General features: G+C 34.1%; 1 protein-coding gene across 5 annotated transcripts in view; it reads left to right on the top strand.

Annotated features, from left to right (window-relative positions):
* Positions 1–19,243, top strand: part of LOC148623475 (serine/threonine-protein kinase Nek9-like) — a 78,681-nt gene extending 59,438 nt beyond the window's left edge. For 3 of the 5 annotated variants that reach the window (XM_088565284.1, XM_088565283.1, XM_088565287.1), the window contains 5 exons: positions 7,869–7,886; positions 10,414–10,604; positions 11,443–11,646; positions 13,839–13,922; positions 16,025–19,243. In XM_088565284.1, the coding sequence (XP_088421410.1) occupies positions 7,869–7,886; positions 10,414–10,604; positions 11,443–11,646; positions 13,839–13,922; positions 16,025–16,114 (587 nt within the window). In that variant the 3' untranslated portion in view covers positions 16,115–19,243. The remainder of the gene's footprint in view (positions 1–7,868; positions 7,887–10,413; positions 10,605–11,442; positions 11,647–13,838; positions 13,923–16,024) is intronic. The other 2 variants (XM_088565286.1, XM_088565285.1) reach the window with 1 other exon arrangement.
* The last annotated feature ends 2,576 nt before the right edge of the window (positions 19,244–21,819 follow it).

The raw sequence follows: 21,819 nt of genomic DNA, 5'->3' as shown, positions 1-21,819 counted from the left end.
TGGTTTATCCCATATCTTCTCTCTCTGTGCCTGGTGTAACTTGCGCATCTGCAGAAAGTGTTCTGTATTGTGGTCTGCTTCTCCACAAGGACACATAGGTGATGGTATGACCTTCAAAACTCTGTACAGATATTGGTTGAGTCTGTTGTGTTCTGTCCTGAGCCTGAAGATTGTGGTTTGCTGAAATCTTTTTAGTTGATGGTAGCTTCTGAGGGGTATTGTGCAGAGACTTGATGATGGTCTTCATTTCTGTGTAGCAGACAGGATTTTCATCTTGCTGTTGTTGAGAACCTTCCTTTGCTAGCTTATTTGCTTTTTCATTTCCATTGATTCCACAATGTGAAGGTATCCACTGTATGACAGTTTTAAGGCTCTTGATGGAATAAATAGCTCTTTCAAGTTGTGGTAGTTTGTTGTTGGTTAGTGCTTGTATTACGGAGAGGGCATCTGTTAGGAATACTACTTGCATATTTTCTGCAGTTTCCTTGATGTAATTTGCTGCATGGATGAGTGCTTCTTCTTCAGCCTTGTAGTTGGAGCTATGTAATCTTGTTGGTATTGCCATTGACTGTTGTACTCCATTTGGGTATTCTATGTAAATACTGGCCCCTCCTTTTGTTGTTGCATTTGTGGCTGAACCGTCTGTGTAAACTCTTGCCCACAATTCTGATGGTTACTCTTCTTCCAGCATGCTCATTGATACAGTTTTTCTGACAATGTTTGTTCATCTTTGGCACTAAGTAACGGAACTGTTGTCTGAATGGTTACATTGTCCTCCTTCTCTGCACATAGATTGTCATTCATTTTAAAATCTATAGGTTTGACATGCTTAGGTAGATGTTCTTGGTGTTTTCTTTGCAATGCTCTTGTTTCTAGAGTGCAGCTGGATCTTATAAGTCCGCCTGAGGATAGTTGTTTCAGTCTCTCATTCATTGGGTGGTTTTGTAAGCATTGATATTTGGTGGCCTGTATCATAGCTTTACATTCTCTTCTCTTACTTAATGGTTGTATGTTTGTAATTTCCTCCATACTAGCAATAGGTGTTGATTTCATGGCTCCTGTGATGATGCGGAGTGCCTGATTCTGGACTTTATCTAGAGTCTGACGGTGAGACTTAGCTGCTGTCATCCAAGCACTAGAGCCATATTCTAGATGTGGGTGTACATTTCCCTCGTAGACAGATTTCAAAACTTTCTCATGAGCACCCCAGTTTGTATCAGCAAGTTTTCTCATGATGTTTCGTTTTTGTCTGGCTTTGGCTTCTGCTGTCATTATATGCTGTTTCCATGTAAGTCTTTTATCGAAGGTTAGACCAAGGTATGTTTCCTGATCTTCCATTTTGATATGGATGTCATCCATGGTCAGTTTGACAGATTGGGTTTTAGGTGAGAGTATAAAGAGGGTTGCTGTTGTTTTCTCTCTATTGATGGTAACACACCACTCATTGGCCCATTTGACTACCATATCTAATGCTGTTTGTATCTTGTACCTTGCAGTAGTTGCATACTCTTCAGAGCACCAGAGGACAAGATCATCTGCATAGAGTGCTGATTGTACACCATTTGGTAGTTTTAGAACTAGGTCATTAATATATGAAGAGAGTTGGTGGCAATACTCCTCCCTGTGGTACACCCTGTTTTAGAAGTATTTTTCGGCCATGCTTCCCATCTACGAGTACTGCCCTTCTATTGTACAGATATGAGTTGGTCCATTTGTACATTCTTCCACTTACTCCAAATCTAAGAAGTTTAACAGGAAGGCCATCTTTCCAAACTTTGTCAAATGCTCTCTGAAGATCTACAAAGACAGCTATCGTTACTTTCTTTGATGGAAATGCATCCTCGACTCCTTGAGATAGATGTATTGTCTTGATCTTCTGTGCTCTTGTACTGTCTAAAACCAGCTTGTTCATGACCAAGAATGTTCTCCGATTCCAAGTATGTCTGTAGGCACTTGTTGATTATACGCTCCATTAATTTGCAGCAACTGCTTGTTAGGCTAATTGGGCAGTAGCTTGAGGCTTTCGAGTTGTTCTTTCCCCCTCTTCAGTATTGGCATCATTACGGCTTCTTTCCAACATTGAGGGACTTGACCTTGTCTCCAGCTCAGGTTGAGAATCTCTAGCAAAGTTGTTAATGCTAAGATGCCAAGGTGTCGAAGAATTTCATTGGTGATGTTATCTGGACCTGGTTCCTTTTTCATTTTCATTTTTCTGATGGCTGCCTTCATCTCAAACATGGTGATATCTCTCTGCATAAGTTCATGTGTTGGCACCTTTGATCTTTCTCTCATTCAGTTCTTACTTCTTTTTTCCGTGATGGTGGTATATCAGTGTTGCTTTCTTTCTCATAGCCTTTAGCAAATTCATTTGCTACCGCTTTCCCTATGGCTATTTCTCCTTCAATTTCTAGCATGATCTTTTCACCTTTGCTTCCCTCATCATTCAGTGCTTTTGTCAAATTCCAAAGTTTTTTGTATCTTTTTCCATATCCATAGATGATGTTTTCTCTCTCCACCCTTTCCTTTGGCATTCAATCTTTGTTCTTAGATGTTTGGCCTTGCACTTTTGGAGTTTGATATTATTTTCCTGACTGGGATTTAGTTCTGCATCAACCCTTTCCCTTGTGAGTGCCTCGTTTGTTGCCTGTATCTCACTGAACCAGTATGGCTTGTAGTCCTTTCTTATACCTCTTGGTATATTTTCCTTTGCTACCTTTAACACAACAGTGTTGAATGCCTCACCACATTGTTAATATTCTTTCCCTCCATTTCTATGTCCCTTGTAAGTTCATTTGTTCTAGCTTGAAACATACTCCAATTTGCCTTCTTGTAATTCCATCTTGGTAGCTGAGCATACTCAGATGTTTCTGCAATGGATGTCATGACAGGTCGATGATCACTGCCTCCTAGCTGGTCACATACCTTTCTACTGATTTTTTGGTGTATATCGTCAGTACAGAAAGCTAGATCTGGTGTGGTGGTTGTATGCCATCGATGAGAATAAAAAGTAGGCGCGTCAGTGGCATTGTTGACTAGGATAAGGTGGTTTTCATCCTGCCAGTCTTCTATGGTCTTTCCTCATTTGTCCATGGTATTATATCCCCAACTGTATGATTGATTGTTGAAATCACCTACTGTGAGGAATGAACTGTCTGGTATTTCTATGGTATCTAGTGACAGTTTCTTATCATTGGGACAGTAGAAGTTAATGATGTTATACAAGCTTTTCTCAATAGTTGCTTTGATTTTAATGTATTCTGCTTCCTCCATAAACTTTTTTGTCTCTAAGGCATTAAGTTTGTTTCTTACAAGAGTCATTACACCACCTTTCTTTCTTACCTTTCTATCACTCCTGAAGACTTGGTATCCTCTGATCTTAAAAGGTTTGTCCTCTTGCAGATGTGTTTCTTCAATACAGTTGATTTTCACATTGTTTTCATGAAGAAAGTGTTGAAGTTCTCTCTTGTTTGATACCCCTTCTGCATTCTACTGCATGATGTTAATATGTGGTCACTCTTTTCTTTTCAATTTGATCTTTCTATGGTCAGTAGCTCTCCTTGTTTGTCCCCTGACTCCACAAGACAAAACTAATGTACCTCCAGTAGCATTGGTTGGGCTCCTTCGAGACCACCAAATCGTTTGTTCATGGTTTCAAGTGTCATTTGGCCATTTGTGCGTGGTGTTGTGGTCTGTCACCCAACACCACCATCTTCAGCACTCTAGGTTTTCTGTCGGGGTTACCTCACCCCTAGCTTCTGAACAGAAGTTCTGATCCTGGAAGTACAGGAAGGAAGTTACAGATTCCTAGTTCTGGATTTTCCTTGAGGTTGTCTCCTGAAGCCTTTCCCTGTTGAAGGGTGTAGCCACAAGGCAGCGGAGGTTTTAGATCAGAGTTTTCCTTCTCCTAGATGGGCTACCCTCCAAGGTTTCCGAGGCTGTCTGGTTTTAAGGCACCAGTGACTTGCCTTCACCCCTTCTCCAGTCAGTTGAAACAGCCGGACCAGTTCCACCAGTTGGACTTAAGTTGTCTGAGGCTGTTTGAGACATGTGCTGAAATGGGCATTTAAAATGATATTGAGAGCCCATTCCCAACACCACCCCTTGGCTTTGACAACTTTCCACAACCTCATGATGACATTATTTTATCTTATTATCATTGAATGCTACAGTTGGCTGATGACATCATTTTGCTTGTCAGTTGTTTGTCTGCTAACATTTTTCTTCTAACATCTGTAAACTTTTGCATTTGGTTCAGTGACTTGGAAACCTCTTGACCAGTTGTAAACGAGGTTGCAGAATTTTTTTAAGGATTGTTCTCTACAGACAGTCTAGACTTTCTGATGCAAGTAATTCATTTGCTGCATCCTCTTAAAGTTGCCATTGAAACACTGTTTTAATATGTCTACAACTCTACAAACTCAAGCCCCATATCAAGGCTTATAATTATTGTAAGAATTATATCTTTTAAACATAGAAAGATACATAGAAAGATTTGGATAAGCATGGGGTGTACATATCATTTGTTGGTTAAATATGGTATGAATCATTGTTTCAGCTGTAACATGCAAAAGGTCTGTAAATGAGAAACATACTTCTTCCTTTGACTGAAAATTGTACTGAATCTAATCTCAACACTTGCTTTTTCAGTATGCCAAATCATTACTATAGTAGATACAGCACAAATTGTGATACCTCTCCTTTACCTTAAATAGCTCTACGGTCTAAGTCGTATTACTGGTTACCTTAACTAGCTCTACGGTCTAAGTCGTATTACTGGTTACCTTAACTAGCTCTACGGCCTAAGTCGGATTACCGGTTACCTTAACTAGCTCTACGGCCTAAGTCGTATTACCGGTTACCTTAACTAGCTCTACGGTCTAAGTCGTATTACCGGTTACCTAAACTAGCTCTACGGTCTAAGTCGTATTACTGGTTACCTTAACTAGCTCTACGGGTTAAGTCGTATTACTGGTTACCTTAACTAGCTCTACGGGCTAAGTCGTATTACTGGTTACCTTAACTAGCTCTACGGTCTAAGTCGCATTACTGGTTACCTTAACTAGCTCTACGGTCTAAGTCGTATTACTGGTTACCTTAACTAGCTCTACGGCCTAAGTCGTATTACTGGTTACCTAAACTAGCTCTATGGGCTAAGTCGTATTACTGGTTACCTTAAATAGCTCTATGGTCTAAGTCGTATTACTGCTTTACCTTTAAAAAGTGTAATTCTGTTGTTTTCTGCTTACACTATGGTAATCATTTCTGATATTTTTTGTTGGTGAAATAATCTTAAAAAATCAATGTTAACAAGTGCAGATTCATTGGTGTGTACCCAGCATATCACCTCAAAAGCTGAAAAAAATGTCATTTTTTCTTGAATGTTAGTTTTTGTTTATTATAGGGTTGTACAGGACCATGTGTGACAAATACTCTCTTACCGGCAAAATAGTCCATTAGCATGTGTGACATATGCTCTCTTACCTGCAGGGTTATCCATTACCATGTGTGACAAATACTCTCTTACCGGCAAAATAGTCCATTAGCATGTGTGACATATGCTCTCTTACCTGCAGGGTTATCCATTACCATGTGTGACAAATACTCTCTCAGGCGTGGATCCAAGGACTGGCGTACTGGGTGTATGCCCCCCACCCCCCCAAATCTGTAAGAACAATTTTTTTTTACCATAAGTTTAACCCCAATAATATTTTTTCACTGCATTTAATTCAATTAATGCTCCCCCTTAACTCAAATCCTGGATCCACCCCGTCTCTTACCTGCAAAATAGTCCATTAGCATGTGTGACATATGTTCTCTTACCTGTAAGGTGTCTGTGATACCCTCCTAACCTGTAGAGTAGATCATGACCATTATGACCTACACACTTTTACTTTTAGAGTTGTCCATGAGCATGTGTGACATATAACTTTGTACTCTCTTTCCTTCTTGGGTGTCCATCAACATATGTGACATCCTCTCTTAATTGCAGGGTTGTTTATGAGCATGTGTGACATGTAGTCGCTAACCTGTAGGGTTGTCAATGTCCATGAGCATGTAGGACATATAGTCGCTAACCTGCAGGGTTGTCAATGTCCATGAGCATGTAGGACATATACTCTTCTACCTGTAAAGTAGTCTATGACTATATGACATATACTTCCTCATGGGAGGACTTTGGATTGAGAATTTTTCACACATACGTATATAGTTAAGATGAGAAGGGTCTGTTGTCCATTTTACTAAGGGGGTTTGTGAAACATGAAATGCCAGTCTTATGATTTTCACCTTTTGGCTTATACCTTCAAAACTATAAAGACAGAATTCAACTTTATTCCAGATGAAATATTCATTATTCCCAAACCCACAAATGTTTCTTCAATTGAATCAAGTATATAAATACTTCTTGTTGACTTAATATACATGTGTATTAAGACCTTTTTAATCCTTGAAATTATAGAAGGTTTAATTTTAAAATTAAAAATAAAAATAAAAAAGTTTTAATTGATGAATTTTTGCCCTGACCTACACGTTGCCATATGTCCATATTGTAGAATATCCGGTTGAGTGGTCCTTGTTTCCAGTTAAAAAACCACAAGTAAGTTATTAGCTCTATACTTATATTTGTTAAATTTTATTGATAAATATGTACCTTTCAAATTACCATGTAGTCAATTAACCATGGTAAGATGCAGAAATAGTTTCAAATTAAAAAGAGGAATTGATTTAAACTTATATTTACATTGGATACATGAATTAAACATTGATGTAGGATGGTGAGGGTATTATAAAGAAAGTCTTTGAATTCAAATATCATTATTTTGTGCTTTTGAGGCTATACTGACAACATTGTTACATGTTGCTAACTGGTTTTTGCTCTTTTAGAATTATCGATTTTTATTGACCTTGTTATAACTCATTACTGTTTGATTTATTATACCCCCACAACCAAAGTTCAGGGTTGTATATAGGAATCTTTTCATCTGTCTCTTTGTCTTTCGTCCATCTGTCCACATTCTTGTAAGCACACTCTAAAGAATCAAACTTAAGGCACAACTTCCCCTAAACCACTCCATACCTCCCCCTAAACCACTCCACCACTCTCCTAAACCACTCCACAATGCTCCCTAAACCACTCAAGGGATTCAAATGAAATTCTTATGGGAAGGCATCATATGTATTATGCATGAAGGAATATAGATACTGTCAGAATTTACCACTTCTGGGTCAAAGTGCCACCCTTGTATGTAGTACCAAAAACACACTGAACCTAGATCTGTGCATTGTAAGTGCATAATCTGTGTGTATATTGGTCAAAAGTAGTCAAAATAAAGCTAAGAATGTGTGCTTTAAAATCATATTTGTAATTTACTACAAAAGTGTATGAACATTGTTTACATGTGTGAGTAATTTTCGTACAAGCTGTCAGTTATCAGAAAAATTGGATTTTTTATTATTTTTTTTTCCAAGTAAATTTTGTGCAAAATTTGAAAGATCATCATAGTACCATTAGTGTAATGATTTTGAAAGCCTTATTTTTCCAGCTTCACTATGGTATGTAACAGTGGTCCTGGGAATATACATTGAAACTTTGAAAATTACTTTTTCAACATGTAAAGTAATGGAAACATTTGAAGTGGTTAGTGAGAGCACATTTAACTGCATTCAATGCATGGGTATTCTCTTTGTGAGCTCACAGTATTCAGTTAATACTGTTTTCATAAAGAATGTATTGTTGCCCATTTAGGTCTAAGTGAGATTCTGTCATCTCGTAAACATGTCTCTTTAGCAGGTTATAGTCAGTTATCAAAGTTGTTGTGATACATTGCAAGTTTGTGAATAGAAGATAAATTTTATGTGTTTTCACCCAGGCAAACATAATCGCCAAGGTAAGATCTATGGGGATTGTAATGCATGCTTGTTGGCCCTGTTAAATTATAATGCAGCTTTAGTTGTAGCTTATGATGAACAGCTTTGCTGCAATATAACTCAAATATAAAAGAACAGCAGTATTTTTATCTCAGTATAAAGGACTGAATGCAACATGTTCATACAAATTATAAATTGATGTCTAACGCCATTTTATTGAGCTAGCTGGATTTTTTACTTTGCTTTCTGCAATGCTTTCTGATTGCTGTAAAGTGTTCTCTAATAGTCAAACCAAACTAATATAAAGGCTACTTGTATATAAACAAGGTCATAAGCCATGAAGAATTTAATGTGCTAGTACCATGAATGTATTTAAGTATCAGCCTTCATAAAAATCAGACAGTGGGTGATTCATGCATGTCAAAAACCCACCAAATTCACTATAATTTATCATTTAGAGACAGTTACAGACCGCATAACCAGTCTTAGTTTGTCACTCGGTTGTTGCACATTCGAGATAAAATTATATAGATTGTGTATGAAATTGGCACATTGCAAGAGTGATTTGGTTGATTTTAGTGGAAGAAGAATGTATGGTTTACTCAAAATTTCATATCTGAAAACAGAAAAGACTATTGTTAAGTGATAATATAGCAAATGTAGACAAAAAAAGACATAGTTATATGGTAGGGTTTTTCTACACCATGAATCACTTCTACTGTAGGCAGTGTTTGAATCTATTATTTTTTTTAACTTTATACTATTCCCAAACCCTTGTTTTAAGGCACTACCCCTTTGGTGTGGGCAACACAGAGTAAATTTTACCCTGTTATTTTTTTTTAAGTATTTTTAACTCATTATTATGTCAGAGAGAACAGGTATTTGTCTGTATCAAAAGAGGAGGACTGCAAATACATTTTTAAAGTTACCAAACAAATAAAAAAAATCAGGAACAATCAAAGAGTTAATTAAACAACCTCAAACACAACACATGTTGTGCAAGAGGACATATACATGAATAATAATAATTAAAAACACATGTTTAATTAAACAAAACATTGATTTAGATTACAATAAGGTATTGGCTTCAGCAGGACCAACAGCTGACTTGGACTTTAGACAGCAGCTGATTTTTTGTCTTTTCCTGATTTTTCTAATTTTTTTCTTTATCCTGTCAATTTGTCTTTCTTTTCTACAGCTTTCAGTGAAAAATTTTGATTTTTACAAAATTGGCTCTACTTGTGGACAAAACCATAGGGATTCCCTTTTAAGGGAAAAAGGCTTTGATAATAATCTACCAAGTTCTTTTTTATCCTACAATTTATACTAAGCATAAGAAAAACTGGATTTAATTTTTTAAGATCTTGTGTTGTGTTTTTTGTTGTTGTGGATTCTACCCAGTTAATGTATGGGTTGGTATATTTAACACATGTTCTTCCTTAATTTTGACAGATTTGTTGATCTGTCAAAATAATTGTCTATTTAGTCAAAGAATTTGAATTTTATTTGATGTTATGTTTTACCAACACTAGACTTGCACTGGACCTACTTAATTGTCACCCACCACCGAAGGGGACATAGAAATACTGCTGTCCCTCCACCCATCTGTCACACTTTGTGGATGCAACTCCCCAGGAACCACTCAACAGATTGTGTTCAAATTTTGTTGGACGGTTGTTCACCATATGTAGTTGATCACATTGCACAGCCATTTTGCTTTCGACAAATTTTACAGGAGTTATAAGACTGCTTAATTTGTACATGCTACATTATAGGAAAACTTTGTGGACTGAACCTTTTGGAAACCATTCTACAAATTTTGTTCAAATTTTGTAGGATTTTTAGTCTCCATATGTAGTTGATCTGATTGCATCGCCATTTTGATTTGACAAATTTTACAGGTGTTATGGGGCTTTTGCAATTCAACTTTTTTGCAGCAGCGGGGGTCATATGGCTACTTGTAGCAATCTTGTTGATTAGGTTAATTTAAAACCCCTTTGACAATACATTGGTACATAATCAATTTTATACGTTGGTTCACATTCACATTTTGTTACATCACAACTGCTATGACTTTAGTGTGAATGTGACCTATATTGAGGTAATATAGATAGATACACACAAGTCATTAAACCTGAATTTGACAATGTATATACAGGTATATATTCTTTTCTTATTGGTCATAAAGTAGTAATTTATATGCAAAGTCTTGCAGTATGTCTTTTTCTTAATAAAAATATGGGAAAAGGTTCTTATCATGCACTTCATGCTACTTCATGGCCATAGTGGAATACCTATGTGAAGGTATGCCCACAAGACACTTGCCAAAACAAAAATTATAATATGATTGTGTTATTTAGACATGCTTAGAATGGCAATTGAGTACGTTAGTCAATATTATCTTTTATATGGAATAATTGATTAATTATGGAAGCAGCTAAGTGTCAGATCTGTCATTTTTACTGTCATTATAGTATGTACATTACAATGTACTAGTATTGAAGTACACACATTTTGTCCTTCCATAGCTCTGTTTTTAAATTTCAGTTGTTCTTCCCTCTCCAACAATAACAGAAGAGGATAGTGCATTCAGTGATGGATCTAAAGAAATATCTAGTCAGGAAATACCCAATTGCACAAAGGATTCTGGGATTCCTCCAAGTCCTGAAGTTCTAACTGAGAGGTCTATAGTTCCTAAGGAGACCGAGGAATCTGAGCTTCCTGAGTGGCTAAAGGCAGTATGTATGATATTTTTTCTTTATGATTTCAAGTGAAATTTTGACTAACACGATAAATTTTCTGGTTGCCTTGGTGATTAACCTACAATATTCTATGTGGGTTATTGGTTGTCATGCTCTTTCTCAATACATTTAAAATGTTTACAGGTTTATACTTGTATAAAAAAAAAATAATCAAACATTTTTTTTTTTTTTATACAAGTATAAACCTGTAAACATTTTATAAAAAATAATCGAACAATTTTTTTTTTGTCAAGAGGAAAAATATTTTTCACCCTAAAATTATGAATGTTTTTTTTCAGCAGCAGCTGTAGTCTAAATTGTCATTTGAAAATCTAAACATTAAGTTATGGAGACAATATTGAATCAACGTTTTTTTCTATATATGGCTGATAGAGAAGGTTTTTTTTTGCCAAAATTTTGAATATTTTTTTCAGGAATGGCATCTGGCACTTTGTGTTCATTAAACATTTTCCTGATGTCTGTATGATAACTTGGGTATAAAAAGTGAATGGATCTTTTGAAATTGTACCATTAAGTTCCATTCCCCTGAAAGAAGGTTGGGATTGAATTTGGAGGATGTGACTGGAATTAAGGGCCTAAATATTGTTTTTTTTTTTTGTTGCTTTATATAAAAATATGAGATATTTATGCTGTTTTGATTTTTAAAAGTATAATTGATTAACACCTTGCCCAGCTTTTTGGAGATGATACCAGCTTGTAAGTTATACAAAATGTGATATAGTAAAATATCAAAATAATTTCAATAGTTATAGTTTTTGTATTCTGAGAAGTATATTTATTATACACTTTTAGTTAGGATTTGTTTCTGCTGTAGGAATTGGAAGATGCAGAGGTTATTCCTTTACCTATAAATCAGCAGATACCAAGCAATCTAGGCAGGCAAGATCCATCCAGTGTACAGTCATCAACCAATCAAATGTCTGTTGCCATGTCAACACCAATTATACACCCACCAACAAAGCAAATAATACCATCATCAGATAATTCAAGTGGACAGTTTGAAGTTGTGCCTGATAAAGTAAGATACTGAGTAAAATTAGGGTGTAGTAATCTTGTATTTGTGGTCAATGGTTGGTGCCCTATACTGATCAGTTGGTCCATCTAAATGTCTGAACCAGTCTGTAACTTTGAAATCTTTTGATATTTGGCATATGGGTAGACTACCTCAATGATTGACTGCAAAAAAATTGTGGTCTTGTCTTGGTATGGCACTGTTGCCCCCATTGTAGTCATCCTCACTTGGTTTCTGTGCGATAATTTGAGTACTAGTAGGCTGATTTTTATATAATATTATAACAAGGTTCCAAACCACAAAGGGAAGGTTGGTATTGTTTTGGGGGTTATGGCCTCAATCATGTTAGAATTAGGGGCCACAAAGGGGCCTAGACACAGCATTTCATAGAATTTAACTACATACTATATAACTCGACTTTAAAAAGCATAGGAATGTTTGTGATATTGTTCCACAATATTCCAAACTACAATAGTCAAGACTTGGATTGATTTTCAGGGTCTTGTTTTTTATGTTCATTGATATTCATTTTCATAAGATTAGGTCAATTTTTGTCTTTTATGTAAATTCACATCATCTATTTTGGGGTCTTATACAGCTTGCTTAATGGTATGGGTTTTGCCCACCATTGAAGACGGTGTAGTGACCTGTAGAAGTGAAATTGTTCATTGCTTGGCTTTTGATGGATGACTGTCTTATTGGCAATCGTACCACATCTCCTATTTTCTTATTGAATATTTTCAGAAATTATGGGTCAAAAACATGCATTTTCCTGATATCCAAACAATAACTTGACTATTTATGAATGAATCTCTTTGAAATTGTATTACAAATTGTCATACCACCAAAGGAAGATGAATTAATTTTGGGGATTAATACTTGAACCTCTGTAGGAATTAGGGGCCAAATGATGGCCAGAAACAAGCATTTTTCTGATCCAAATAATAACTTGAGTAAAAGTGACTGGATCTCATATACATTTTACTACAAGGTGCCATGCCACAAAAGGAAAACTGGGATTGATTTTTATGGGATGTGACTTGAGCCAATTAAGTATGAGGGGTCACAAAGGGGCCAGAAACAAGTATTTGTTTTCTAATTTCTAGATAATAACTTAGTGAAAAGGAATGGATCATTTTGAAACTTTGCCACAAAATGCCATATCCCCACAGGAAGTTTGGGATTTTGCAGGTTTTGACTGGAACCATTAATGAATAAGGGCAAAAAAGTGACTATCAAAATTCAGAGCTGTGTCAAGTTTAAAGCCTAGTTTGTTCATGACTACTTATAAGAGAAAAGAAAATCCAACCATTAAAAAGTATGCATATTCTTTTATAGAGCAACTGGTCAACTAAGCTTTAATCCTTAAAATCAATGGAACCAATTTTGGACTTATTTTGTACAAATTGTTTGAAGGACTATAAAAAAACAATTGCTTGCTCATCCACCTGCTCGTCTACTTACATATCTTACTCATATTTGTCAGGCTGTTTCTATAATGATTTCATATTTGGTGTTTTGTTTTGATAATGAGTTGTATAATGTCATTATTTCTACTACATTGGATATAGTAAATACTTCTGTATATAAACTTGATTAACTTAGAAGTAAGTAGGGTATCCTTTTTATTGCCATGTAATACTATCAGAATGTTTGTTCTAAATCTAGGGGACTTTGTCTTGCCATGTAATACTATCAGAATGTTTGTTCTAAATCTAGGGGACTTTGTCTTGCCATGTAATACTATCAGAATGTTTGTTCTAAATCTAGGGGACTTTGTCTTGCCATGTAATACTATCAGAATGTTTGTTCTAAATCTAGGGGACTTTGTCTTGCCATGTAATACTATCAGAATGAGTGTTCTAAATGTAGGGGACTTTGTCTGCTATGTAATACTATCAGAATGTTTGTTCTACGAAATTAACAAATAAACTGATTTGGACACATTTTTCATTTTCTGGTTATGAGTGGTTTTAGGAGAATTCAAAAACAGAAAACTGAAAATTCCTTACCAAATCACCTACCTAAAATTTCTGCTTGGTCAAATCAACATTAAAAAAAGACATACGTCCCTACAAAATGGAATGGAAATGGTGCTATTCCTTTTATAGACATTAAAGCTTTGTTTCTCCTGTTTAGAGTTTACTGTCAAGTCTATACATGCTCCCTTAATTTAATTGAGTGTACTTTTTCTGCAGGACCATATGACAATGGAAAGATCGTCATTAGTTGTATGTCAATTGCTGCAAAGGATCTCAGAGTTAGAGAAGGAGAATAAGGAGGTAAACCCTTGTCATTTGTTTCATTTTATTCCAATTTTTTTTTTAACTCTCAGCCATGGCAGTTTTTGTTAAGCAGAATACTTTCAAAATCTAAATTAGAATGAGAATGAGATTTCATGTCATGTCTTGTACAAATAATTTCATGATATTTAGATAAATGTTTATTCTGATATTTTCTTATTTACCATTTAAACAGGCATTATTGATCTATTGGTAGTTTCTGTCATTTCAGTTGTATAAATCTTTGAGCAAAAAAATCATATACATGTAAAATCATTTTTCAAAATAATTCAGTTACTAAGAAATTCACATTGGGCTTAATGCAATTTTGATTTTAAATACTTTAATTTTGTCTGTTTAAATGTTGGAACAGCTGTTTGATTATTTGATGTGAATATAAACAGAAATCCCCGTGGACAGGCTACATAACAAAGCTAGGTCACTTCAATTAATTTGAATATCCTATATTAGGAAACATGTTTTTGTAATGGTTAATTGACATCTATAGATATTCAAATGGATCTTCTAATTCTTGAGCATACAAAAATAGTAGAATACGTCAAATTAATATTACATTAAGCCTTACAGGTATTGTTTTTGTTGGTTAAGATAAAATTTGGAAAATATTTTCCAGAGTTTGTATGTACTATAGAAAAGGATCTACAGTAGGAAAGTTAAATTATTGTGAAGAATTGTTTTTTTTTTTAAGATTTATAAAACTCAAACATACTATACATTATAAAAAAAATACAGTTTCCATGTGAGAAAGTCATCATCTCCCCCTAAGTTTATAAACTTTAAAGTGGCAATCTGTCATTCTGTTTATCTGTCACACTTTTGAATCCCCTCCTAATGATAAACATATCTGATCTTTTTGAAACACCTCATTCTTAGGCTTTATAGTTTTGGGGGGTTTGCCCCACCCTTTTTGAAAATAAAGGGCTAAAAGGAGGAAATGGTTGTTACTATTAAGCAATTTTTTTTATTGGATCATTATGAAATTTTTAATTAGATTTCAGATATTTCTTTTCGTTTTCACATTGCAAGGGGTCAAAGGAGGTCCCACCAAAAAAAATCTTTTGTTAAATTTATCTGATTTGGGGGAAAAAAATTATTAGATTCCTTATAAAAATCCCTGCCTGCATTCTTCTATCAAATTTATATCTTTTATGGTCTATATTGTGGTTACAGGGATTAATGGCAAAGCTCTTTGATATTAAGCAACCTTTTTCACCTTTAATTGAATTTCAAATTTTGTGCTATATCAGGTATATTGTTACCATAATATACTGTAAGTCCTTTATGCTTAAAAACTGATATTTTCCCCCAAGCGAACAGAGTTCAACATGCTGCAGTCTTAACATGCTGCACTTCATGATGCTCTTTATTAGCCAATATTTTGTAAACTATAACAGTTAGAGAGAATTATTCAAGTGATGAAATTATCCCTAAAATAAGGCTCCATTTAGTTAAAGTTGTAAGATAACTTCTTATAAAAGTTATTGCCTTGAAAGTCAAGAAATGTTTTTTAATAAATATTTTAAAATGATGAAAGATGGAAAGAATTTGGATTGATGAAGTGCCCCTTATGATCAACCCTTGTACTTTTAGACCTTAGCAGAAAGGGGAAAGGTTTCTATTGCTGAAATATTTCCTTATTCCTGACTTCAAATATTCACAAGCTAAGAAATGAGCTCCAGGTGAGCAATACAGGCCTTCTAGTTTAACTGTGGATTCAGATTGAAGTAATGGGTATCCATTGTCTGTCCATAACTACATGTAACCCACTTCATGAATATTACTGTAGTATCAGGAATTGATGCTGTGCACCTGCTTTATTTTGATCTGAATGAATTTTGGATCTCTATTAGCATTACATGGACTTTGTGATGGACCTATTTAGGAGAACATCGACTTAAATAGTAGGAAACCTATCTTGGTGAACACTTATCACATAAATAATGTTATTTGCATAGCAACAGTTTCTAATTAAAATATGATGATTTTTGTTACAGTTTACTAAATATTTCATGTAGTGATACATAGAATTCAAGTTACACTATATGTTATGCTCACTGTATTATGTTTTTTTTTCACTTCAGTTAAAAGAACTCGTAAAAACTCAGGCAACAAAATTGGCAGAGTGTGAAGTAAAGCATCCAAGTAGCCAAAAGACAGCTGAAACAACATAACTGTTTTGTGTTATTGATGACTTGTGACAGTCATTAACAATTGGAAATCTGAGTAGTATTATACTTTTCATTCTTTGTGAATTGTGTTTCCAAGTTACCGTATAAAACTTTGATCTTACTGCAAAAAAACTTGTCATATTTGTAATGTTATGGCAATGTCATGGTCAGCATTGTGTCCATTTTTATACACCTGTCTATATAGACGGGACGTATTATGAAATAACGTTGTCCATCCGTCCGTCCGTCCATCCACACGTTGCGTGATAACTCAAAATGAAGAATCCACACAATAAGTGGAGCATAAGTGCATTGATCTCTTTGAAATCCATACCAGAAAAGTCAGGCTGCAATAGATTTTTTGAGGTAATGACTTAAATTGTTTAGGAAATGGGGCCAAAAATGCAAAAATTCTGGGGGGTTTTTTCACAATAGCCTGAGTAATAGTGTATCACACTTGATAAAATTTTATCACACTATTCCATACCATGAAAGTCAAGCTGGGATTAATTTTGGAGGTAATAACATATACTGTTTAGAAATAAGGGACCAAAAAGGACTAAAACCTTAAATTTTTCTGGACATTAACTTGAGGAAAAATACTTGGATCTCTATGAAATTGAACTATGCCACAATAGAAAGCTTACGATTGAGCACTTGAAATTTCATTTGCAATGCATTTTATCGAAATTATAAATAATTTTTCCAAATTGATATAATCTTCTCTTCATTAGTTGATTCTGATGGTACATATAGTCAAATTACATTGCAAAGTGGTGGGTTATTTCATATCATGTTTCACCCACTGCCTGATTCTTACAGAGACTGACTCTTCAAACATCTAAGCAGTTTTATTATGACTTTGCTCACATTCTTTGTTAGTAAAATGATGTTATAACACAGAAAAAAAACTTTAAACTCAGTCATGTTGTAGAAGGGTATAATTTTAAAAAGGGTCATTGTTGGGGGAAATAGTTCTGTTAAGCATATTTGAATTGATGCATGTGGCCAATTTTTCCTGCATCAAAATATGTTTTATTAAAACCCAGTTTTTTTGCCAGTTTGACGTAACTTACACAGTAAAGCTGCATTTGCCAATGAAGATCTGTAAAAAAATTTTGTTAGCAAGGAAGACACACATTTTACTAAATTTCATGGCAATGTTTAAAGGTTTGATACAAACTTAACATATTCCTTTAGATATTGAAAAAGAGGTTTTTTTCTAAATGATGCTGTATTTTGAAGGCCCACAATACTTTCAGACTCTTTAGAAAAAACAATTATACTTTTCACATTTAACTGTAGCTATGTCTTGGTTCTGTGTACTGATACACATTTCAGGTAGTATCTTTTACATTTATTTACCTGTGTCACCAACGGTGACAGTAGGCCTAGTAGCCACTCCACTCTGTCTGTGCATTTGTCCATGGGTCTGTCACATTAATGGGTACTCACTTTGTGTAATTTGTAATTCAAAAAGTTTTTAAGCAATATAATTCAAACTTTGCACAGTGATTATATATATATAGTGAAGATTATGGAGAAATTTAATTAATATTTAGTGCACCTGGTCCATGCTCCCAGTTTTTAGTGGAGTCCGAGTTGCTCATTTGCTTTTGTTACTTTATATGTATGATTTTAGTTACTTCATGTTCTTTGTTGTGTGTCTGGTCTTTGTCCCTGGATTACATTCTTTTGATTACCGCTATAACCTTGGTTCCCTTGATTATTCTTTCCTACATTTTGAGCACGTTGAACTTAACCATTTTTGTCACTTTATGTTGTGAACAGTGTAATCTGTTACTCAAAAAGTATTCAAGCAATATAATTCAGACTTTACACAGTAATTATATACATATTGAAAATGTGCACCTCATATTATAGAGAAGTTGAAAATTTATTTCCTACATTTTAAGCATGTTGAATTTTGCTATATTTTTTTTTTTTTTGGCTGTATATTCTATCATAAGGATATTACACATGGAAATTTGTAACCCACAATATATTTTTTAATGTTTTTTATGTGTTCTATCCTGTATAAACACACATGCATTCATTTTTTGTTATGCCATATTGATCATTTATTTTGATATGGTTGATTTTTAAAGATCTTTTTATTTTTTTTGAGAATTACTTTCATCGTATATCACCTGAGTTCTGTTAGAAATTTTTTTATATTTTTTATTCAGATTTTCACATGTCTTTCTTTTGATTGACTGAAATTTTATGGTATATTCCTATCTGTCCTCACATTGTATGATAAGGTTTTGTGGATTTTTTTGTTCCTGCCACAAACCCTGCCAGTCTTTCCATTACACCTTGTTAGTGCTCACATGACTACATTTTTCAATGGATCAAACTTGAACCAAAATTTCTTGGACAATCAGTAGGATTTGCTTGTATCGTGAGATTTATCTTCCTTTGAAATTGAAATTTCTTGGGTAATGGAACACTATTTTTTTATCATATTTTTGATAGTTTTTATCTACATTTAAGATAAACCCTTTCATATTTCCTTTCTAAGTTAGGCCAAATAAAATTGATCAGTAGATTCTCATCTCTCCCACCCCTAAAAAATTGACATAAATAACAAATAATGGGTCAGGAATATCAAAATCAGGATTTTTTTGAGTCAGTCTTGAATACTGAGATACTATTTCACATAAATCATTCATAACAATGTTTCTCCTCTGAAACTGATTTGACTATGGATTTAGAACATATCTATACTTCATATAGCTAAAGTTAGACTAGCAAATATCTGGTAAGATTAAAAAATAAAATCCACCCATCCACCCTGTATATTTTTATTAAGAAGGTTGTAAGAGAATCTACCATTTAAGTTTTCTTTGCCTTACTGGACTAAATAATGGAAGAAATGTGTATCCACAGGCACTGGGCGAGAATTTTCTAGGATTCATACAAATGTTTATGTGAAGTACTTGTATGTATATATAGAGAGAGAGTTTATAGAAAGTTCACGCCTACTAAATATTTGCGTATCATGTGCTTTAGTACAGTTGATTTTATATAGGTACCGTCCATTTTATCAGTTGTTAACTATTTAGATTTTTTTTACCTTTATTTGACAATATCATTTCAACTTTTGTAAATAAAATCGTTTTCAATATAGCTCTATTTTTATTAACAAAATGGAGAGTGCAGAAATACATTTGTACAAAAAGAAATATGGCTGCTCATTAAGCTAGAAAGCTTATTTCACTATGTTAAATGTGTAATGAAGTTTCTGAGCTTCTATCTTTAGTTAAACCTGAACTATATATCACTTCTATGCTGCTTTCTCTGAAAATGGTGTGGTTTAACTAATTTGTTTTGCTAAAAACAAAATGGAATGGACAAAATTAAATCATACTTATCCAGTCCTTTTCTTTTACAATGTATAAATATGAAGTTAGAGAGCATACAATGTATAAACTATATACTACTAATGCTGTAACTAGTGAACTAGAGAGAAAATCCAGGATATGAAAAATACATTGTTTCCTCATGTATTAGTTGTGGGCTTCCATAGAGTAAAAATTGTAAGTTATTTAGTTAGTGTCAGAGAGCCAGTTTGAATTATGACATATTTGTCTATGTGTCATACATTGTGTAATGGAAGTGACTTTAATCTGTTTACATGTACACATGGTTTTGCTATTATCACGTGACTATCATATGATTTCGTTCTGCATATAAGCAGCAGTGAGCCGAGCTCGGAGTTTTACATGTAACTGTTGAGTCTCTGTATTTTACATATGCTTAATGTGTTTGAAAATGAGATTGAGTTAATAACATGAGTAAAAAACGGGTCTTTGATTAGTCAATTCAGGTGGCATTTTTTAGTTGAGATGTATGTTAATTATTTAAATTTTGACCAAGCAGTCAAAAAGGCTAAATCTAAAAGTCAACCTAAAAACAACACCGAAGCCATAAAACCCAAAACAGGTGACACCACTGGAAGACTACTTCCTATCTCACCGGAAATTGTGGTAATTAATGACAATAAAAATCAATCTTATGCCAAGGCTGTAAAAACAACACCTGTCACTTCATTACTCCAAAGCGAACAGCCGCAGGGAATTAATCAAAATCACAAAACTCTGACATCAATGACTGTCACAGTGACCTTAAGACCAATTGTGCAAAGTATGGTAAAAAAATTTTCAAACACCACACCTTAAATCCATTTTGTTGATAAAAAATATGGCAAATTACAAGGATATCATCAACCTGTTACTAAAAACAGAGTTGCTACTAAAATTACTAAGGGTAAAATAAAACAAAAAGGCGGCGATGTTGCCATATATGTAGCAAAAGATTTAAATTTTACTCAACTATCTCTTAGCACAAATTTTATCGAATCCATTGGTATTGCAGTTAACTGTCAAGATAAAATTATCAATATTTTTAACATTTATAGACCCCCCAGATCAAGATCTTAAATTAGAAGATTATGCAAATGTTATTGATAAGGTTAAAGACAATATTGTCATTGTTGGAGATTTTAATTTCAAATCCTCGTTATGGGGGTCAACATCAACCGACAAAAATGGTAAAATTTTAGAAAATTTGATTGAACATAATAATTTGATATTTTTGAATGACGGTACAGGCACACACAGCTACCACGATGGTTCACTTTCACATATGGATATTAGCTTAACATCTCCTCTTTTGGCGAACAATTAATTGTTTTATGTGCATTCTGACTCCTTAGGTTCAAATCATTATCCTATTTTGACCACTTTATATGCCAAACCATCAAGACAAATATCTGTACAGCCAAACGTTGGCAATTTCATAAAGCAGATTGGCGACTTTTTTCAACTTTATGTCAAGATGTCGATCCTAATGACATCATTAGTCAAAACATTGATTTCTTTAATCACAATTTATGTCAAGCAATTACAAATATAGCAGATGTTGCAATACCAAAAACCAACGGCACTGTTCATGAACGAGTAAATTGTCCGTGGTGGACTCAACAATGCACTGACGCTAAAAAAAGAAAAACGTAATAAAGAACGTATTTTCAATAAGTCAAAATCCGAAAATGATCACCAAGAATATAAAAAAGAACTTAAGTCATTTCAAAAACTATAGAAATTGCTAGAACAGACTATTGGCAAAACTTTTGTTCCAAATTGAACCACAAGTCCAACGAAAAACAAGTGTGACCAAGTGGGGCTCGATAGCAATTAATGGCCCAAAGAAAACATGAATATAGAATTACTTTTAATTCAGAATCAGAAGACATTGAAAAGATCTACAAACTAAGAACAAAGAGACGTATAAGACGCATACAAAACTAATTAAATAGATGCAAATTATAGAACATTATTGCAAATATTCAAACAAATATAATCAATCAGATTGCATTTGCATGTTCAAAACAGATTGAACACATAAATAGAGCACAACTCAACAATCAAGCAGTTAAATGTAATACCCACAGTTAACTATAATCCTACACAAAATACCCATTAAAGTTCGTTATAAGTACTCACTATAACAAGGTACCTTAGCATCAAATCCATTAACCTGACACAATGATATTCAAAATAATAAAAAATTAAAATGAAATTTGCTAAAAACTCTAACTTGCAAAATGCCAGTACGAAAAATGAAAAGTTAATGGAAAAATGAACATCATAAATACCTTATCTGCTGGCTATACTGCTTTCAAATATGTACCGGTACATCTT

Source organism: Perna viridis, chromosome 2, assembly GCF_037379345.1.
Source record: "Perna viridis isolate PV_CMFRI_1.1 ecotype Kerala chromosome 2, ASM3737934v1, whole genome shotgun sequence".
NCBI lineage: Eukaryota > Metazoa > Mollusca > Bivalvia > Mytilida > Mytilidae > Perna > Perna viridis.
Note: the sequence above shows the minus strand (reverse complement) of the source record. Positions and strands in the feature narration are given on the sequence as shown.